General features: G+C 52.1%; 1 protein-coding gene across 2 annotated transcripts in view; it reads right to left on the bottom strand.

Annotated features, from left to right (window-relative positions):
* Nucleotides 1-1,129: 1,129 nt before the first annotated feature.
* Igdcc3 (immunoglobulin superfamily DCC subclass member 3) overlaps nt 1,130-20,475 on the bottom strand; it is a 42,679-nt gene continuing 23,333 nt past the window's right edge. Inside the window, exons 3-14 of one of the 2 annotated variants that reach the window (XM_050151908.1) lie at nt 10,163-10,307; nt 9,680-9,810; nt 9,244-9,381; nt 7,832-7,990; nt 6,759-6,924; nt 6,247-6,494; nt 5,893-6,057; nt 5,468-5,659; nt 5,234-5,338; nt 4,403-4,541; nt 4,089-4,296; nt 1,130-3,023 (exon numbers count right to left, since the gene is read on the bottom strand). In XM_050151908.1, coding sequence (XP_050007865.1) covers nt 2,826-3,023; nt 4,089-4,296; nt 4,403-4,541; nt 5,234-5,338; nt 5,468-5,659; nt 5,893-6,057; nt 6,247-6,494; nt 6,759-6,924; nt 7,832-7,990; nt 9,244-9,381; nt 9,680-9,810; nt 10,163-10,307 — 1,994 coding nt within the window. In that variant the 3' untranslated portion in view covers nt 1,130-2,825. The remainder of the gene's footprint in view (nt 3,024-4,088; nt 4,297-4,402; nt 4,542-5,233; nt 5,339-5,467; nt 5,660-5,892; nt 6,058-6,246; nt 6,495-6,758; nt 6,925-7,831; nt 7,991-9,243; nt 9,382-9,679; nt 9,811-10,162; nt 10,308-20,475) is intronic. The other variant, XM_050151909.1, reaches the window with a different exon arrangement.

Genomic DNA, 20,475 nt, shown 5'->3' with positions numbered 1-20,475 from the left:
ACCATGCTTGGTTTATGCAAGTCTGGGAATTGAATCCAGGGTTTCATCCCCAGCCTCTGGCTCTGTGTGTATGTGCAGGTGTGTGGAGGGGGACTTGCCTTAATTGCTTTTTGCCTGGTGTTTTTTGCTTGTATATATTTATTTTTTATTTTTGAGACATCATCTCTCACTGGACCTACAGGGTTTGCTTTAATAAACAATGTAGCAGTCATACTATTGTTTCTTTTTTTATTTATTATGTATACAATATTCTGTCTGTGTGTGTGTCTGCAGGCCAGAAGAGGGCACCAGACCTCATTACAGATGGTTGGGAGCCACCAAGTGGCTGCAGGGAACTGAACTCAGAACCTTTGGAAGAGCGGGCAATTCCCTTAACCACTGAGCCATCTCTCCAGACCCGTACTATTGTTTCTAACCTGGCCCTAGAGACACAATAGGACCGCTACATTGTTTATTAAAGCAAGTCCTGAAGGCTGGTCATACTTAGGGAAATAGATTACACCGATGGGAAAAGGGTCAGCTGAGTGAAGCTGAGTAGAACAGAGATGGCTGCCCGCGCCCAGGCACGCCCAAACCACAGCTCCTAAGCAGATTAGAGGCCATGTTAAAACGCATTACAGGGCCCCAGGCAGTCAGAATGGGTTTAAGCCCTGGCTACTACCATCTTGTACCTTGAGACGCTAGATGGGGTGGTTGGTGGGATAGGAGGAGCACCAATGTAACTGAGGACCCTGCACTTATCTTCCCGCCTCCACCTCCTCAGCGCTGGGATTACAGTCACACACTACCATGTTTAGTTTATGTAGTGCCGGGAGGTAACCCAGACCCTATGCTAGGCAAGCACTCGGCCAACTGAACTCCAGCCCCAGCTTCCCTGCCTTCCTGAGTTGTGACCCTAATAATGGGAATGATCACTAGTACAGCTATTTCACAAGGCCATGAGTAGAGGTGTGACCTGCCCACAGAGTGCCCACTTGGGGGTGCCTCACACAGTTTTGAAGGTATCGTTGCCAATATCCCAGGCTCTGATACTATGAGGGCCCTTTCCCCAAAACACGCCCCCATCCCCCTGCCCTCTCTAGCCCAGAATCTGACCCAGTATCAAAAACCTCAACAGTCACTTTGGCAACAGTATCTTTATTCAGTTAAAAACGGACAGACTGTGACAAACCCAAGCCAGGCCAAGGAGGCGGCCAGTCCCGTCTCCCCACAGCCCCTCTGACCAAAGGAGTGGGAGGAGCCCTGGAATCCACCTACCATCTGGGGGAAGGGACAAACTGCCCTTCCCAAGTTCACTTGGACAAGACTCTAGGTTTCTAGAAAACACCACGAATTCTACCTTTATCAGCTAATATCTAAAGTTCAGGGTGGGCAGTCCCTAGAGGATCTGGGGTCAGGGACTTTATGTTCTAACCTCATTTTTAAGGAATACATTTACCCCCCCTTTTTTTCTTTAAAAAAAGTTTTCCTTCTGCTATTTAAAAAAATGTTTCTGAGTGTAACCAAAAATAGGTATTTCTTTCTTTCTTTCTTCTTTTTCTTCTTTTTAACCTAAGTAGCTCAAAGAACAACACAACAGAAAAGAGAAATAAAACGTAAACACACCTCATACAAAAATAACTCCTGGCCACCCCTGCTGACTGCGTAGGTCAGGTTACCTGGGTCCCGTAATACGGAAAGCTGGGGTGCCTCTGTTGGGGTGTACCCACTCCAAGTAATGCAGTACATTCTAGGGACTGGAGCCCGTGTCTGGACAGGACAGGGGACAACCTCCAGGTCATGTCCTACCTTCCCCCGTACCAGGCAGGGAGGGATCAGAGGGATCCCAATGGCCAGTGGGTTGTCTGAGAAGATCAGAGCAGGGGTGGACAGACACAGGGGATGGAGGACAGGTTTGGTATGCCAGGAGGTGACCATTTTGGGACAACAATTTATACTTCAAGGAACAATTTTCCTCTTGTTTTGGCTTGTTTCGCATTTTCTCTCTGGCCAATTTCATCTCTATTTCTGTAAACCCCATGGTTACTTAGCCAAAGACTCCTCTGTTGGGGCAGAGGCAGGCAAGGCTGGGGGAGAGGGAGGCTTAGGAGGGCCCAGTGACAACACAGGCCCACACCGAGGGCCTTGAGGATTGAGGTAGACGGTTTCTTTCACACTTAGAGTTGGGATAGTGTTTTTTTGTTTTGTTTTCTTTCTTTCTCTCTTTTTTTCTCTCTTTTTTTCTTTCTTTCTTTCTTTCTTTCTTTCTTTCTTTCTTTCTTTCTTATTTTTTCTCCTTTTTCTTTTACTCTCAGGGCAAGAATATGGGGTGGGAGGGGTACCCAAACGGGGGCTTGAGGTAGGAGTACATTCGGGCTCTGTGGGGCAGGGGGCTGAGGCTACTGCCCCACTACTCCCAAGGACATTCATTCCGGCTGAGGTAGGTGCTGAGAGTCAAAACAGCTAAAATCCATCCTGAGAAAACAAGATTGGTACAGGGCGAGGGCATCAGGGGCCAGGCTGCAGCAGGGACTATCGTTTGGAACACAGTTCACTTCCTCTCTCTCTTCTTTCTCTTTTTTGACTTTCAAATTTTGATTTTTAAAGGAAAACTTTGTTTCATTAGAACTCTTGTGGGCAGCAGGCATTGGTGAGGGGACATTAGCTCTAGCAGGGGAGATGCCTTCCTGTAGGACCCACTGGCTCCTGTGGTTTGAGAACCCTGTCCTTCAGTTCTAGAAGCACTGGTGAGCTCCTAGAACCACTCAAGTCCCATGGAGCAGGAAAAACCTCGCCTTCAACCTGAGAATGGGGCACTGCCCCTCCGGAACACATCAAATGCTGGCTCACAAGGAAGCCGGGACTGCTGGAGGCTGGGCGTCCTGTCCTTCACTGAGGAGGCCTACATCCTGGGGTTCTGGGGCAGGTCCAGGCCCTGCAAAGGAGGACTTGGCCTCTGCTGTCCTTCCTGCCAGAAGGCTGTAGCCTTGAAGCTGCACCACGGAGAGCTGGGTCTCCCCACACGGAGCAGGGGCTGCAGGATCCTGAGGAAGGAAGGTTGGGTATGGATGTCAGTATCAGAGCTAGAGGCACGGGTTGGTCCCAATGCCACCCCAGGGTGTGGGGCCAGCGGTTGTATCTAACTTTTCATATTGTGGCACATTGTCCATTGTCATCAAAATGACAATGCTGAAGACCATTCAGCCAAGTCACATAAAAAAGATATATATATAGATCCTTTCTCTCCGACTGGGCAGTGGTGGCGCATGCCTTTATTCCCAGAAGTCGGGAGGCAGAAATAGGTAGATCTCTGTGAGTCTGGTTCTGGGCTGCACAAAGAAACCCTGTCTTGGAAAGAAAAAAAAAGCAAAAACCCTCAAAATCCTTTCTCTTTTTTCTTTGAGACAAAGTCTCACTCTGTAGTCCTGGATGGCCTACAACTAGTGCTTGTAGACCAGGATAGACTAGAACTCACAGATCCACCTGCCTCCTGAGTTCTGGGATTAAAGATGTGGACCACCAAGCTTATAATCATAATTTTTTTTAAAAAAAAAAAGAGAGTATCATGTAGCTCAGGTTGGCTCTCTATGTAGCCAAGGCTAATCCTGAAATTCTGATTCTCATGTCTTCACCTGAGTATTGCTGGGATGACAGGTATACACCACCATACCTGCTGTTTTTTTTTTTTTTTTGATTGTTTGTTTGTTTGTTTTTTGTTTTTTCAAGACAGGTTTTCTCTGCATAACCCTGGCTGTCCTGGAACTCACTCTGAAGACCAGGTTGGCGTCTAACTCAGAGATCTACCTGCCTCTGCCTCCTGAGTGCTGGGATTAAAGGTGTGTGCTGCCAGGCCCAGCCAGTTCATCCTGTTTTAAGTAAATTTTCGATTTTAAGTTAGGCCACATTCATAGCTGTTCGTGCCAAATGCAGAAGCGTGTGGACTGCAGGCTGCAGGGCGGGTGTGCCTGGTCATCCCTAGGCTTCCCAGACTGACTCAGGACCCAAGGAGCAGCCCTGACCAGGAATTAGGTGCCCCAGGAAGAGATGAAGCAAGGGGCGGCATGGGGGAGTCAGAGAGTGAGGGAGGTGGGTGGGGCACGAGTACTCACAGTGGGCCTGGAGCCTGGCTGCCCAGCTGGTCCAGCTGCGGGGAACAACTGCTCCAACTCCTTGGCATCCATATGCTTCTCATCTCGGCTGAGCTGGCCCCCCTCTCCTCGGCTCATTCCATTCAGGGACAGGATACCAGGGTCCCTCTGACTCCGGGGACCCTGAGGAGGGGAGAGCTGGTTTTCCACATCCTTACACAGGAGGACCCTAAGAGATGAGGCAAGTGTTAGGGGGGTACCACTGGGGACAGAGGCTGAGCTGCCAGCTCTGTCTCTGTCCCCTGCGGCAGCTCCTCCCCAGACTCAGGACCCACCTGCCCCTCTGGCCAAACAGGAGGAAGAGGATACAGAAGACGATGCAGGTGACTCCGATGTGGATGCCGATGACAATGCCTGTGGTGGATGTATGGTTGGTGACATCTTCCTTCCGGCAGTCACAGGGGGGACTCAAGGCTAGAGGGCAGGGCAGGTTGGGGCTGGCCTGAAGCAAGACTCCCCAGCCTTCTTCCTCTGCTTGACCCCTTTAACCTTTCCTTCGGGGCCCCAGCTCAATCTTTCAGCTCTTGCTCTAAGTTCTGAGCACCGGGTTCTGTGTCAGATACCAAGACTTGTGCCGTTTATTTTGAGACGGGGTTTCACGTAGCCCAGGCTGACCTCAAACTTGCTAGGTAGCTGAGGATGGCCTTGAACTTCTCATCCTCCAGCTTCCACCTCCTGAGTGCTGTGATTACAGATGCTATGCCTGGTTTCTATGGCACTGGGCATGGAACCCAGGGCTTTGGAGCTGCTAGGCAAGCACTCATCAACTGAGCTGTGTTCCCAGCCAGGAGCAGCTGTACTTTGTTTTGTTTTTATGGACTGTTTCATCCTTGCCATAGTTTTACAAAGTAGGAACCATTAACCCTGTTTCATAATGGGAAATAAAATAAAATAAATGAATAAATAAATAAAATAAAGCTTGAAAGAAGTTGAGCAACTCGCCCAAGGTCACGCATACAGCTGCAAAGCTGCACAGTTAAGCTTTATGCTTCCAAGCCCTGTGCATGAGGGCTGCAAACAACGGCCTCCCTCCTACCTAGCCCTTTTGTCACCCATTCCCTTCCTTCAGGTCAGGCTGCAGCCCATGGCCTACCCTTAGCCCTCACCTGTCCTCTCAGAGGCTCCCTTCAAAGACACGAAGCGGACGGTGGCGTTCCCGTCTCCATGCTGGTTGTAGGCGAGGAGTTTCACCTCATACACAGTGCTGGGGTCTGCAGGAAGCAGGGGCTACTCAGCAACTTCCCCTTCCTTGCCAGGCAGCTTTGTTCTGGAAGGGGAGGGGCACCACCCCGGGCACCCACTATCATGCCTTGCGCGGCCCCCCACCCTGCATGTCTCACCAAGCTGGCTGAGGTTGTAAGAGGAGACAGTCCCAGGGAGCAAGATGGGGCCGGTGAAGGAGGCTGCGCTGACCGGGCGGTAAAACAGCTTGAAGCCCCCGTTGTGTTGGACCAGCCGTGGCCAAGGCTTCCACAGAAGTTGCAGAGAGGAGCTGCCCAGCAACCGCACCGATAGCGGGGGCGGGAGGGGGGCTAGAGGGCCAAGATGAGAGCTGTCAGTCAGAGCTCTAGTTTTCTTCCCATGACCTAGAACCCAAGAACCTGACAGCCTTCTCTTAACCTGAGGCACAGGGCATGGCCTCACTCTAAAAGGCTGCCCCTTCCTCCCGGCAGAGCTGTCCCCGCTTAGCCTCAGGACCAGTACCGGGTGCTCCGGGTGCTCCGATAGCCCGAGCATCTAGGGTTCCGCATCCCATTCTTCTTACCTTCCCCCAGGGTGCTGGCCAGGGTGGGGACAGAGGCTAAACTGGCCCCCCTTGGTGTGTAGGCCTTGATGTAGAAGCTGTAGGCCGTGGAGGGCTCGAGATCTCTGACCAGGTGCTGGAAGGTGCTCTTGCTAACGGCTTCCTGATACTCCAGCTTGGGTGAGTCTGGGAGGCAAAAGGGAGCCCCGGGGAGTGTTAAGAGATGGGAGGGAATCTTGGAAGTTTTGGTGAAATAAGGTGGTCAGGGAGCCGGGTGTGGAAGGAAAGGAAGGTGCTGGGTCAGGATATATGTGGTTCAGAGGGTTAGCTATAGTTAGGGTGGGTGACAGAGCTCTCCTGATGGTCACTACGCACCAGCAGCCTTCCTGATGTGCAAGACGTAGCCAATGATCTCCTTGGTGTGGGCTAGAGGCTCACTCCAAGATACTTGAACCTCGGTGGAGGACACAGAGACAGCGCGAACATTGCGTGGGGGGCCTGGCAACCCCTCAGCCCACAGCACGGTCAGCCTGGCGCTGGCTTGGGATGAACCAGCAATGTTCTCAGCCACACATTGGTAGATGGCCTCGTCTTCAGGACCAACTCCAGAGATGCTCAGTGTGCTGCAGGGAGAGGGAGAGCCTCAGAGGTCGGCCACATCGCCCCCCTGAGAGATGGAGAGACTGAGCCCCTGCTTGTCTGAGCAAGACTTATCGGCACAAGGGTGGCAGGCCCAAGACATGAGTCCCACGTCCCAGAATCCCTGGGATCCCATCCCATCTCCCCTGGCTAGAGAGAGGTACATGCTTATATTTGGACCACTGACTTCAGACACCATTTCTTCCCATTATAGTACCACAACACAGCATGCGCGCACACACACACACCTGTTGTTGTTCTTGAGCCTGACGTGGCCTCCTGGTCCCAGCACTTGACCATTCTTCAACCATGTGACATGAGGGGGTGGTTCACCTTGAGCTTGGCAGGTGAACATGGCCGTGGTTCCAGCCGGCCTGGAGATGGACTGGGGATGCTGGACAAACTCTGCTGGGGCTGAGTGGACACAGAGAAGCATGGGGTCATAGGGGTCGTGTAGAGAGGCACAGGGACAGCCACGAATGGAGGGGTGAGGAGGAAGGGTTAATGGGTCAGAGAAGAGGCCAGGAATGGCTCCCTTTCTTCTTCCTTCACCCCAGCATCTAGGAATAGGATTCCATCTTAAGGACTATTTTTAAAAAAAAACCCTGACATCTGTATCCGAAAGCAATCAAGCTGAGCTCCCTGCTCAGGAAATTGTTAAGTAAATAAATGTGCTAATAGGCTGGCTGCACCTCCAAGGCTGTAATGACAGGAGATGGATGAGCCCCCCTTCACCACCCAATCCCACTTCCCTCCAATCCCCAGCCTCAAGCCTCCATTAACACCCAGGAATGGAATACTCCATCACTTTCACGCGGACAGATTAACAGCACACAGCAAGCTAAACAAACGGCATTTAAGTTCCTGATTCCCCACTTCCCGTCTCTATTCCCATGCCACGGAGGAGAGACAGCCAGGGAGAAGCCCTGGAAATGGAGCCGGAGGCCCCACATCCCGAGAGAGGCACACTGGAGCGCACAGCAGGCAGGTGTGAGCGTGGAAGAGCCACATGTGTGAATGAAACGGCTCTGCGGGAAGGGATGCGTGTGAGCCAGGGGAATGACCTGCTGATATCAGAAAGTGGCAGAGCTTCCCAGGGTGAAGGGGTGGTACCAACATGTGCAGGGCACATAGGTTGTAAGTCAGAGAATGCCACGCCCCTCTGGTGCTAGGACTTGTGTTCTGGGGCCAGAGACGTATGAGGGGTGAGGGGCAGGGCTCGGGCAAGGCTAAGCAGCTGCAGTAATAGAAAGTACTGATCTCTGGCACAGACCAGAGGTGCTGAGGGGTCATGGGAAGCAGGGGTTTGGCTGCTCTGTACCTTGAACCACCAGCCGGCCCTGGGCTGTCCTCCTCACCCGAGTGCCAGGCCTGTTGGCCGCACAGACATAGACACCTGAGTGCTGGACGGTCACATCTGAGATGATGAGGTTTCCGGTGCCCAGCACCTGGATGCCCTCCACCCCAATGGGGCGACCATCTGCAATGGAAGTGGAGAGGAATGAGCGGTGACGGGAGTGTGGAGATGGAAGAGGTGAGAACATTCCAGAAGCCTTACCCCTTTACTAGTCTTCCGGAAAGCCCCCACCTACGGCTTTGGCACCGTCCCTCCACAGAAGTTCGGAAGTGGCAGAGAAATGCATGGCACTTGAGCCCAGCAGCAGGGGCCAGCGTCCTGATTCTAGCACGATTGCTGGCTGCTTTTGCTTGGTTTTTACCCAGCCTCCCACCGCACAGCCTAGGGTGACATCCTCCCGCTTCAGCATCTACGCACTTCTAGTCCCTTCTCCTTGAGTCCATAGAGGACTTGAATTTGATCGGCAGTTGTAAACTCCATGGCTGAATATCCATTCTAGTCCAGGCTGCCGAGGCACAGGCAGGGCCCTGAACATAAAGGCTCTGAGAAGTCCCTTAGTAAAGAGCCTTGGTTAACTTTGTTTCCCACACTTGTTAGGCCCCTGAGCCATTCTTTCTCTCCTGCTAGGCCGTACTCTGGGAAATGACGGAGCAGATGGCTCCTGGAGTGCCTAGTGGCTCCTGATGGTAGCCTACTCTTTCCATTTTCTCCCTGGGACCCAAGCCCTCCCCCCACCCCAGGGATCAGATTAGCACAGCCAGAACACAAGGAGACAGCTCCCCATTCAGGCCCTGAAGTGGTGAAATCTACTCCATTATCCCACAGGGCCCCTCCTTCCCCCATCACTCAGCTGCTAGTGTGGCATAGTCTCCTTGTGCATGCGGCCCCACCCCACCCCTCTGGAGGCTCCTTCCCCCAGTGACCTTTCGGCTTAGACTAGTGGCCCATCTGCACCCTTTCACTGCTTTCTTCTGTCGCCTGCGAGCTCTGGCTGGGAGCAGGCAAGCCTGGGAGTGGGATGCTTGCTAAGGCTTAGGATTGCATAGCTGGGGGTGTGGCCAGGGCATGGAGGGTGGGGTGGGAGGGACTGGGTGCTCAGGGCTGCAGAGCTCTGGGGCTGGAGAGACACTGAGGGAGAACTGTCTCTGCTCGGTAACCCAGGGAACTAAGCCAGCTCCGCAGGGAGAGAGAGAATGCAGGAGCAGCAGGCTGACCTCTAGAGAAGCTCAGCCCCTCCCCAGGCCACGGGGGAGGAGACTGACCCTTGCGGAGAACAAACACAATTTAAAGTCCCCCAGAGCTGGGTGATGAGACCCTGACACCAACCCTCCCAGGGGGTAGGCTGGCTAGAGAGCTGGGCTATGGATGAGGCTCACCCAGGCGGCTCCAGGACACAATGGGGCGCGGGTTGCCCGTGGCGACACACTCCAGCACGGCAGTCTGGTGCACTGTCAGGGTGAGGTTCTCAGGCCCCACCAGGATGGTGGGCTCCTTGTAGACCCCGGAGCCTGAGCCTGAGGGGAGAAGACCACATTTCCTTAATTCAGTGGGAAGCTTTTCCACTTCCTCACTCCCACTCATGACCCTGGAGACACACACACCAGCCCCCAACAAGTTCTGAAGACAAGGAGATGTTGGGGAACTTCAGGGTCCTGACAATCATCCTTACCCCCAAGCTAGGCCTCCAGCATTGGAAGAACCCAGGGATCACTGGGAAAAGGAGAGGGCTAGAGACCAGCCTCGGCTGCCAACTACCCGGTGTGTCTGTGAGTAGACCAACTTGGGTGACAGAACTGGGCCGAAGGAGCTCACCTGATACAGTAAGCCTGGCCCCGTGGCTGACCCGCACACTGGCAATGTTTGAGGCCACACAGTGGAAGACACCGCTGTCTTCAGCCCGAAGTCCTGTGATCTGCAAGACCCCCTTGGGCAGTAATGTGTACCTGTTGGGGGAGGGCACAGTTGACAACTGGCATGACCTCAAGCCATGGCGACATAAACCGAGATGTGGGCACTAACCCAGTCATACTGCTGTGATCACAGACACTCACTGGGACCCTCCCGGGTGGATACACCATCCTAATCTTGATAACAATCACACACGAACCTCACACACACCTTCCTGAGTCTAGGATCGGGGGTCCAGTAAGCCATGTGGACCCCCAATTTTGACTGCAGCTTGCATAAAGAGCACTGCCCCAGGTTGTAGGCACTGTAGCACACACAAGGCTGCCAAGTCTTCGTCCAGACTCAGTACCTCCGTCAGCCTCTCTGTCCTCCCCACCAGAGGCTCACCTCTCATCGTCCGTGTCAATGGGGACTCTGTTCTTCTCCCACGTGATCAGGGGCTTGGGAAGCCCATGGATTTGGCACTGGAAGCGGGCTACACCACCCTCCTCACCCATGGTGGCCTGGGGGTGCACGTGGAAGTCTGACATGGCTGGGGAAACAGAAGAGGGGGGCAGATAAGGTGCACTGTGGAGGTGCAGAGGAAGTGATGAGGGGTCACCCGCTGAGGTGCATTCTGTTTGAGGCAGGACAGTAGCTTAAGAGACATACCAGCCCTCCCCTCAGCCCTCTCTACCATGGGTAGGCACACTCTGATCCCAGAGATGACATAATGTTTAAGAGACCCAGAGAGGAGACACTGAGACAAGACATTGTCGTATGCAAAGGTCACAACTGAGAACCATGCAATCTAGTTACCAAAAAAGGCAGAAAGAAAAAATTCATAATGTTTTAAATACATTTACAACATTGTGCTGGACTGGATTTATGACCTCCCTTGGCTTGTAGGGTGAACATTCCTGGGAGGCCAACTCCAGAATGATGAAGCCTGCTGGGCAGTGGTGAGCTTTAATCCCAACACTCGGGAGGCAGAGGCAGGCGGATCTCTGTGAGTCTGAGGCCAACCCGATCTACAGAGCGAGTTCCAGAACAACCTGCTACACAGAGAAACCCTGTTTCAAAAATAAAACAAAACCAGAACAGAGCGATAAGACTCTAAGGAGGTATGTGTGGGCTGTGGAGGCTTCCCAGGGAGAAAAGGGTCTCCTGGACCTCATTCGTGAAAGCCACCTAGAGAAAGGCACTTCTCCCAGACTGGCTACTGTCTTTTTTATCTGCTGGTACCTGAGCAGTATGGGCCACATGCTACAGAACTGGAAACTGAGGCCCAGAGAATGAACCGGTTCACCACTGTCACCTTGTAGGGACATTGTCAATAGTAGTTTGGCCAGCCTCTTCCCTACTAGGGCCCAGTGGCTTCCTATCCTTCCCTTCCTTTCCTCTCCCCAGACGTGCCGTTCTGTAGTTTCCACAAGCGCCCCAAGAGGGTAGTGTATCCATGCAAGGTGACAGGCCTCTCAGAAGACTGTCAAACCTACCAATCTACATTTCAATGTGTCATAAATATTCAAGGACCCCCTCCCCACCTTTTGGGGATCAGACTCACACTTAAACTCTGATCTACAGAGGGGGCCATGGTGCCCCCTTGTACCCCCAGCTGGTTAAGTGTTCCTCCCACCCTGCTCCCACCCTGGCTCAGGCCCCACACTGCAAACCTGGGGAAAGGCCCCTCCCATACAAGCTCCCAGCTTCAGCACCCGGACTGAGATTTCATTAAAATCCACTTTGCTTCAAGTGCAGGAAGGCGGTACACCATCTGTCCAAGCTGCGGCCCCTCCCCTCTGGCACTCCATCAATTGGGGCAGTGGCTCCCTCCTCCCAGAAAGAGCCCCCCCCCAGCAGCAGGGACCCCTGGAGCTTGTTGCTGGCTGTCCCTGCTCTAGGCTCCCTGGCATGCCTGGACAGCCCTCCTCAGGGCTCCGAAGTCCTCTCTCAGGCTCCCTCAATCCACAGTCCTGCTCTGGACTCCATGGCCGCTCAGCAGCTTGCAAGGATGAGGACAAGCCTTTGTGCCTTCCTCGAGTCTCTAGGGGCTGGCTCCTTTGTGGCCATTCTCCATCTCATTTGCATGTGGTTCATTAAATATAAACATGCATAAAAATCCCCTGCCCAGCCTCCTCCTCTCTGATGGCCTCCTGGGAGTGTGGTGGATGGGTGTGCACAGCTTCTTGTACATGTGTTCCGGGCTGAGTGTTTGCTGGGAAGCCTGGCTCTGTCTCTTGTATCTGGCCTGACTGTCCCCGTCTGGACAACAGTAGGGGTTTGATCTGCCAGCTACGGTGGCCGGTATGTGTTTCTGGTGTTGTGTTGGTGATCAATCACGAGTGTCTCCCTGTGGGTAAAGCTCTTGTGGACAGGACTTTGGAGCCTGGCTTTGAGAGGGAAGGACAAGTGGTCCAGCTGGGGCCCCCATCAGGCTGGATGAGAGGATCCCCAGGGAGCATCCCGAGGTCAGCCTGCCCTGCCTCAGGCCAAAGGCTGTCCTTGGCCAAAGGACTGTAGGTCAACCCAGAGGCTCAGGAGTGGAGGTTGAAAAGTCTCTGGGGTCCTGTCTAGCCCAACCTCCAGGGCTGGAGATAGACCTTGGGGAAACGAGTACCCAGGCTCCAGAGTTGCTATCTTGCTCCCTCACCCAGACCCTGCTTAAACAGGATCTGGTGTCCTCTTCTCTGGCTGGAGAGGAGCTGTATTCCTAGGCCCCCATCCTTACAGATGCTTCCTCATTACTGAATCAAGTCTTTTGTGCCTTTAGGCCTCAGGCTGGACTCCCTGGAGGCCCTAGAACTGGTCTGAGGAGAGACAGAAGAAGCTGCTACTTTTCAGGTCTGGGCGCTGGGATGGCAGAGTCTGGTCTTTATGGGTCAGGCCTCCCTCAAACACTCAACCTTAGAAGGACACTATCAGCACAGCGAGGCTGAGTATGAAGATGCCGGGAAGGGATGCCAGTGCTGGAACGGGGTGGCACCCCAGTAGAGTCACTGGACCCCTAGAGGTTCCCTGGGGCCCTCCTAGCCCTCACTGCCTTCATTGGAGGGGACCTGGTAGACCCTGCGTGTTGTCTTACTGGCACACTTATTCTGAAGGGTTGCTTTGCTTGTACAAAAAATGCTTGAAAACCCATTTTGAAGTGAATCCTTTTGTCTTGTAAAAGGGGTACTGAAGGCCAGGCCTTCTGCAGGGGTGTCCTTACTACCCTAGCCAGTTTTTCTCTCTCTCCAAGGCCAGGAACCCCTGCAGCAGAATGTACATTAAACCAGGTTCCTCTTCCTTTCTTCCTCTTCCTCTTCCTCTTCTTCTTAAAGATATCATTTTGGCTGGGTGGTGGTGGTACGCCTTTAATCCCAGCACTTGGGGGCAGAGGCAACTGGATCTCTGTGACTTTGAGGCCAGTCTGGTCTGCAGAGGGAGTTCCAGGACAGCCATGGGCTACAAAGTGAGAGCCTGTCTCGAGAAAACAAACAAAATATATAATATTTATTTATTCTTATTTTATGTGTATGGGTATTTTGCCTGCATCTATGTATGCCTGTTCCTCAAATAGACTGGAAGAGGGTGTCAGATCCCCTGGAACTGGAGTTACAGATGGTTGTGAGCTGCCATGTGGGTGCTGGGAAGTGAACCTGGGTCCTCTGGAAGAGCATCCAGTGCTCTCAACTGGACCATCTCTCCAGCCTGGTCAGCTTCAGCTTCACCCGGGGAGTCCAGTGGGCTATCAGGTGTGTTCTTCTCACCAAGCCTCCTGCTTCCCTCTCCTCTTCCCGGCCTTCACTTACTCTTTGTTCAACCTGGGGCTTGCTGAGTGACCTAGTTTACGCAGCATGCATGGAGGGGTAGGTGCCCTCAGGACCCTCAGATTCTGCGCTAACCTCTACCACAGTCTCCAAGTCAGAGAGCTTACCCAGCTTAGCTGGAGAACCAGAACCTTCAAGGCACTCATGGCTCTCAAACAGGCTTTGGGTTCCTCTTGTATCAGGGCAGAACATATTTGGTTCTTAAGTCTTGTGTGTTGTTTGTTTGTTGTGGGATGTTTGTACACGGTGTGAAGATACATTGCTGTAACTGTTTTAATAAAGAGCTGAATGGCCAATAGCCAGGCAGGAGGTATAGGCGGGACTTCTGGGCAGAGAGAGAGGAAGTAGGAGATGAATCTAGACCTGCAAGGGATGACAGGAGACAGGGAAAGAAATAGGAAGGGCAAGATGGAAGAGAGATAATGCCACGTGACAGAAAGTAGATTAATTAAATGGGGCAATTAAGTGACAAGAGCTAGATAGGAACAAGCCTAAGCTACAGGCTGAGTTTTCATAATTAATAAAAAGTCTCCATGTCATTATTTGGAAGCTGGCTGGAGGGACAGAGAAAGACTTGTCACATACAAACAGGCTTTCGGGCTCCTCTAGTGTCAGGGTAGAGAGCCGGGCGGTGGTGGTGGCGCACGCCTTTAATCCCAGCACCCAGCACTTGCGGGAGGCAGAGGCAGGCACAGGCGGATCTCTGTGAGTTCGAAAGCTACAGAGAAACCCTGTCTCGAAAGATCCAAAAAAAAAAAAAAAAAAGGTAGAGCATATTTGGTTCATAAGTTGTGTGTGTGTGTGTTTGTGTTGTTTGTTTGTTCTGTCCAGTTCTTTTTTTTTTTTAAACAAAGTTTTGCTATGTAGCCCAGGCCGACCTCAGACTCAATGTAATCTTCCTTCCGAGGTCTCCCAGGTGTTGGCATAAGCTATCCCCCCCCCCCCCCCCACAGAAACCTGTTCTTAGCCAGGTGTGGTAGCGTACATCTATAGTCCAGGTATTCAGGAGGCTGAGGCAGGGTGATCATGAATTCAAGAACACCTTGAGCTACACAGTGGGATTCTGAATCAAAAATGAAAATAAGGTCATCACAGAGGCCACAGTGTGGTTGACGACTGTGGCCTGCGTTAGCTGCTACCCATTACCCAGTGCTATGGCCCTGGCAATTGATGCGTCCACTTCTACACTTCTCGGTCCTGAGGACAGTTTTGGGTTCTTCCCTTCGCTGGGCGACAGAAGAGGTAAGGAAGTAGGTGGGAGCCTGCCAGGTGTGAGGGCCAAAAGGAAGCAACAGGGAAAAGGAGCTAGCAAGCACCCTATCCCTGTGCACTTGTGAAAGGGTCTTCCGGCTCCCCTGTGACCCATTCACCGTGGATGCAGCAGGTTACGGCAGAGGTAAGAGGGGAAGAGAAATGACAGGAAATGGTCCTGGACACCCCTATAGATCACCCAGAGGGACGGGGTCTCCAGAGAACCAGAGCTACAGCAGCTCTGAGAGGGGAACTTATTACCTGGTCCAGGGCCTTTGCAGAGGTCAGGCCTGGATTTGATTAGCCAGGCTCCAGAGGGACACAGGGGGCAGTGAAAGGTTAAGGCAGAGCACTGGGAATGAAGCTCAAGTCTCCCACCTTTGGCTGCAGCCATATTACTATCTGATGTGTGATGATAAAAAAAGAGCTGGGGACATATTTGGAAAACTTCGACTTTGCCAGAGTTCGTAGCTGGGGGTGGAGGTTTCTGAGAGCTCACTGCCCCGTTCTCATGCACTCGTTCAAGAGGGGATCACTGTGAAGACTAATCCAAAGATCCTGAAGTCTAAACACACACACACATACATACACATACGTATACATGCGTGCACACAAACACGCACACACACACCATCTCCCTACCCATCTATCACTGTCAAGGATTAGGGCACACAACATCTGGAAACCCAGCTCCTCCTCAGGCAACACGGACACTAATAACATTTTGCTTACACCAAGCACATGCCTGCACCCTAGACACTGCTACCCATTGCTTCAAACTTGCCCCTAAAACTGCATTCTTCAGTAAGTCATGTGTGGGGACCCATGAAGCATCAGTTCCAGAGCCCTCTGCAGATAGCACACATCCATGCTCATGTTCCTTACATAAAATAGTGCACACACTATTTGCATATATGAGTTCAAGGGCAGCCTGGTCTACAAAGTGAGTTCCAGGATGGTCAGGGCTACATAGAAAAACCCTGTCTCAAAAAAACAAACAAACAAACAAACAAAATGTAAATTCTATTCCTTGACTTACTGCCACTTTTCAAATGTTCCACAGCCACAGGTTGGCCGCTGGCTAGCGGGCAGCCATCACACACAGCCACAGGTTGGCCGCTGGCTAGCGGGCAGCCATCACAAAGTTCTATCACTAGTGCTCATCTCAAGGCTTCAGAGCCCTAACTGCTTCTGTTTCCCTGTCTCACTGCTGCGCCATCTAAAAGGACCCCTGCTCTCCGTCTTCACCCCTGTCCTGCCCCTGCCTCTCACAGTTGGCCATATGAACACAGAAACAGAGGACAAAGAGCCACATTTGTAGGCTGACCTGTGAGCCACAATGCTTCACATGGCAAGATTCTGTACTGTCCCAAGTCAGCAAATATTTGCTAAGAACGTTTTAGGATAGTGGTACAGACATCACAGAAGACTCTAGAATCACCTAGAACTGAGTTCAAAGTTCAACACTACAGTTCAGTCCAACTTCAGCCCACTGTTATGAACTCTGAGAGTTTGGGCAAGTGAGACGACCTCCCAGAATCCCAGAACTTCTTTTTTGTTGGCTTTCTGTTTGTTTGTTTTGTTTTTGAACAGGATCTCACTATGTAGCTCTGAATGACTTCGAATTCACTTCCCAGGGGTGGGAAGTAATGGCCTCAAACTCAGAGATCTACCTGCCTCTGCCTCCCAAGTGCTGGGAGGAGAGTTTTGTGCCATTCCACCTGGTCCTCAGAACTTTCTTTATTATTATTATTATTATTATTATTATTATTATTATTATTATTATTTATAAAACAGGTGGGCTCCCTTCACTAGGCCTGCTGCTCTCTGCTGCTCCCTGCTGCGGGAGGGGATCAGGAGAACGGAGCTAAGAGAGAGCCCCCAGGTAATGGAAGAGCAAGGCTGCAAGGCTAAAGGCCAATGACTCCACCTAGAGTAGACTCTTTCCCAGGAGAGGACGAGGCAGATGCAGTCCCCTGGAGGTGGGACTGCAGAGAATTTGCAAGAGGATGGAGAATGGGGAGGGGGTTCTTGGGTGGGGGACAGCAGGGCATTAACCAGAGTGTGGTCTCTTCTATCTGACTTCTGCTGGGAGGTTTCACGGAGGCAAGCTGTCAGTTGGAAGAGGCCACTGGGTAATCGAGGCCTTGATTTCTCTAGTAAAATGTTTATGAAGCCCATAAAGTCATGCCTTTATTGGCCAGGCTCATTCCCAGCGTTGGATGTGGCTCTCTGAGGCGTAGTTAAAACACCTGCTGAACTAGGCACCGAGGGCGACTCTGGCCTCAGTCCAGACCTTTCAGCAGAACAAGCAGTGAAGCCTAGTGGAATCTGAATGCTGAAGGGCAAGGAGCTGTGTCCCTCACATGTTCTTTATCCCAGGATACCTCTGTAAATGCCCCCTTCCAAAAAGACTAGGGAAGGGAAGGCAGGGATGGTGAGAAACCCTGGGTCCTGGGGCAGCGGGGGTATTGCTCCTGCTGCCCTTACCCCAGGGGTAGGAAGCACTGGCCTTTAAACACAGTTATCAGACCCAGGCTCACCCCTAACACTGTTCACATTTCCCCATTATCCAGACCCCCCTTGACTTTAACTCTGTTAAGGAGCAATATGCCCTGACCAGCTATGGTCATCAAGATGGTTAGTGCACGCCTCAGTAGTCCTGGGGACTTTGCTGTGGGTGGAGCTGGGGCTCTGAATCCAAAAGTTCACTCGGAAGTGGGAAGGGCCGTGTGGATGTTGGAATTAGCAGAGGAGGGTAGATGGACCTACAGACAGCTTCCTAAGACTGTGGTTGGCTCAGAAGCCTGCTGGGCTTTGCTGGCCAGCTTTGGCCAGGTGACCCTGCTGAGAAACCGGCCTCCCTGAGTTCCTGACCCTTTCTTGGGCCCCTGAACCCCAGGCTCTCTCTCCCACCCTCTGGCTCCACCACCAATCCACCAATCTCCCCTACCCTGGCTCCAATTCCAACACAAAAGGCAACTTTGTCTTTCAAGTCCCCAGCCATAAATCCACAGCTCACCCCTCTGCAGCCGCCTCTGACAGATGGGGGCCTGGAAGGGGGAGCGGTGGTGTGGGATGGTGTGTGGAGGGGCTGCCTTCTCCTTAGGAACGTCTGTGCGTCCAACTACTGGCCGCTGGAAGACTGGGGGAACCTCCAAACTTTGATACCACAATAGGTCAAAGGCAGGATGGCAGGGGATCCCAGAGGCTGGGGCCAAGGGGAATAAAACCTCAAAGCCCTACTTTTAATTACTTAGCCAGGACGTTTGGAAGCTCCAGCTCTTCCCTAGACACCTTCTCCTCCACTTCCAGCCTCCCATGGAGGGTGTGAAGTACGCCTGGAGAGGGTGTGCTTGCTTATTAAATATGTGTGCCTAACGGGGGACGGGGATGTGACACGTGGTGGTGGCCTCTGGAGCACTGGGGCGGGAAGGTGAAGGAGGAAATGTAAGGGAGCCCCACCCCTACCCTAACTCCTGCTCCTGTGGTCCTTATGCCACAGCTGGGGTTTCAAAAGCATACCCAATTTCAAGTATTTTGTCCTGTTCTCATGCCACATGTCAGGTGAACCCATGTCCTGTGTTTGGTTCAGGAAGTCCAGTCACCTGTCCCAGTCACACAGTAGACCTGCTGAGCCCTCTGTGAACATTCACTCCACACACATACTGAAAGGAAGTGCCAACATCAGACTCGCTGGCATCCCAGGAACAAAACTACCCCACCCCTGAGCACTGTTCTTAGACACCGCCACCACACTCTGAAAAGAACCTAGTGAAATCAGCAGGCTCCTATATGCTGTCACAGAAACATGGCTGTGAAGGCCGGAGAGATGGCTTACCGGTAAGAGCACCGGCTACTCTTCCAAGAAGCCAGGTTTGATGTCCAGCAACCATATTGTGGCTCACAATAGCCTATAGCTGCAGGGGATCCAATGTCCCTCTTCTGGCCTCTGAGAGTACCAGATACACACCTGGTACACAGGCAGACACATAGGCAAAACACCCACACAAGTGAAACAAAGATTTTAAAACGTGGCCCTAAAAACAGACACTGAGAGCCAGGGGTACGCCTTTAATCCCAGCACTCAGGAGGCAGAGGCAAGTGGATCTCTGAGTTCAAGGCCAGCCTGGTCAACAGAGTGAGTTCCAGGACAGCCAGAGCTACACAGAGAAACCCTGTCTTCAAACAAACAAACAAACAAACAAACACATACATGCACACATACACACACCAAAAAAAAAAAAAAAACAGGCCTCTATTTCTTACGTTAGCATAGTAACCACATTAGGTAGGGTTTTCCAGCTTTTCTGGGGCTCAGAGAAGTTGAGAATTTGATCAAGGGCACACAGATAATCACTGGGATTAAGGCAGGCGTTTCTTCATTTTCATTTTGAACTCAAGGTGGGCTGACTCCAAATTCCAAGCTCCTTCCCAGCAGCACAGCTGCCCTCACTAAGAAAGGACACCTTTCCGTGCTGCTCAAATAGGAGTGGCAAGCCCACAGGAAGGCACAGGGTGCCCTGCATCTTAGACCCCGCTGTCTCTCCTGACCACTTTAGAGCTACCCACACACAGCCAGCTTCACTTCAGTCTAACTGCCCCAGGGTTTGGGGGTTTTATAGAGTGTAACTAATGCAGAAAAGCACCCTGATAAGGTGGTGTTATCACCACACTAATGGCCCCTAAATTCTATTAACACAGGTAAATAAATAGCCAAGATGTGCTTGTCCCAGGTGGCTCTTTCCTAAGCAAGTCCAGTTCTTCCCACATCAGAAAATCTGAGGTACTGCTCTTTCCAGAGTGGGGAGGCCCAGGATACCCCAGTAGGATATACAAAAGGAGGAGTCTTTTTTCCTCAGGCTGAGAGGGCAAAGCATGGTGAAATGCCAGGGGCTTCTATGGGGGGAGAGGGCAACTCCACCCAATTCTCCAAATAACTGCTTCGGCAATCACGGCCAAGTCAAAGTCCTTCTCTGTGCCTCAGTTTTTGTTTTGTTTTGTTTTGCTTTTCCCTCAGTGCGACTGGGGAGTTGAGGCTGTGGAGTAACAAAGTGTTATCCAGATGTAACCTTCAAGGCACCAAGTGAAGCCTGTGGTGCCGGTCAGGGGGTGGGAGTGGACCTAGGAATGAATCCCTGCTTTGGATTTGAAAATGCCCAGGTCCAGCGGAGCCTCTCTATGCAGACTGTGTGTCTCTGTTAGTGTCAGGGTCACCAATCTTCCTTATGTAAACCTGCCGGGTCCTACCATATCCTTAACTTCCGTTGTTCTGGTCTGGACACCGGATCTCCCTCACCTCCCGGAAGGGCGTCTGGTTAGGGGGCCCAGGCTGGAGCTATTAAGTAAATTGCTTTCACATGACCACCAGGACAACTCAACAAAAACAGACACTTCCCCCAAATTTCCAGAGCCATATATTAGGATTTGTAGGGATTGGAGGAGTAGGGTTAGGTAATAGAGGCAAACTGGATCAGGCTCGGCTCTGACCAGGCTGGGAAGCCTTTCAATTCCAACCTGGCTTTTACTTGTCTGTAAAATGGAAGTGGAGGAGGATATAAAAGGTAATACCCAAGATCCAGACCTAAAACAGAAAAAGAGAATATCTAGGATTCTAAACCGGGGGTTGGCTGTCCTGCAAAGGCCCTGGGTTCAGCC

The sequence above is a fragment of the Alexandromys fortis genome, unplaced genomic scaffold, assembly GCF_014885135.2.
Source record: "Alexandromys fortis isolate MF-2015 unplaced genomic scaffold, M_Fortis_MF-2015_v1.1 scaffold_70, whole genome shotgun sequence".
Classification (NCBI taxonomy): Eukaryota; Metazoa; Chordata; class Mammalia; order Rodentia; family Cricetidae; genus Alexandromys; species Alexandromys fortis.
The sequence above is the reverse complement of the archived record's forward strand: the minus strand, read 5'-3'. Positions and strand labels throughout refer to the sequence as shown.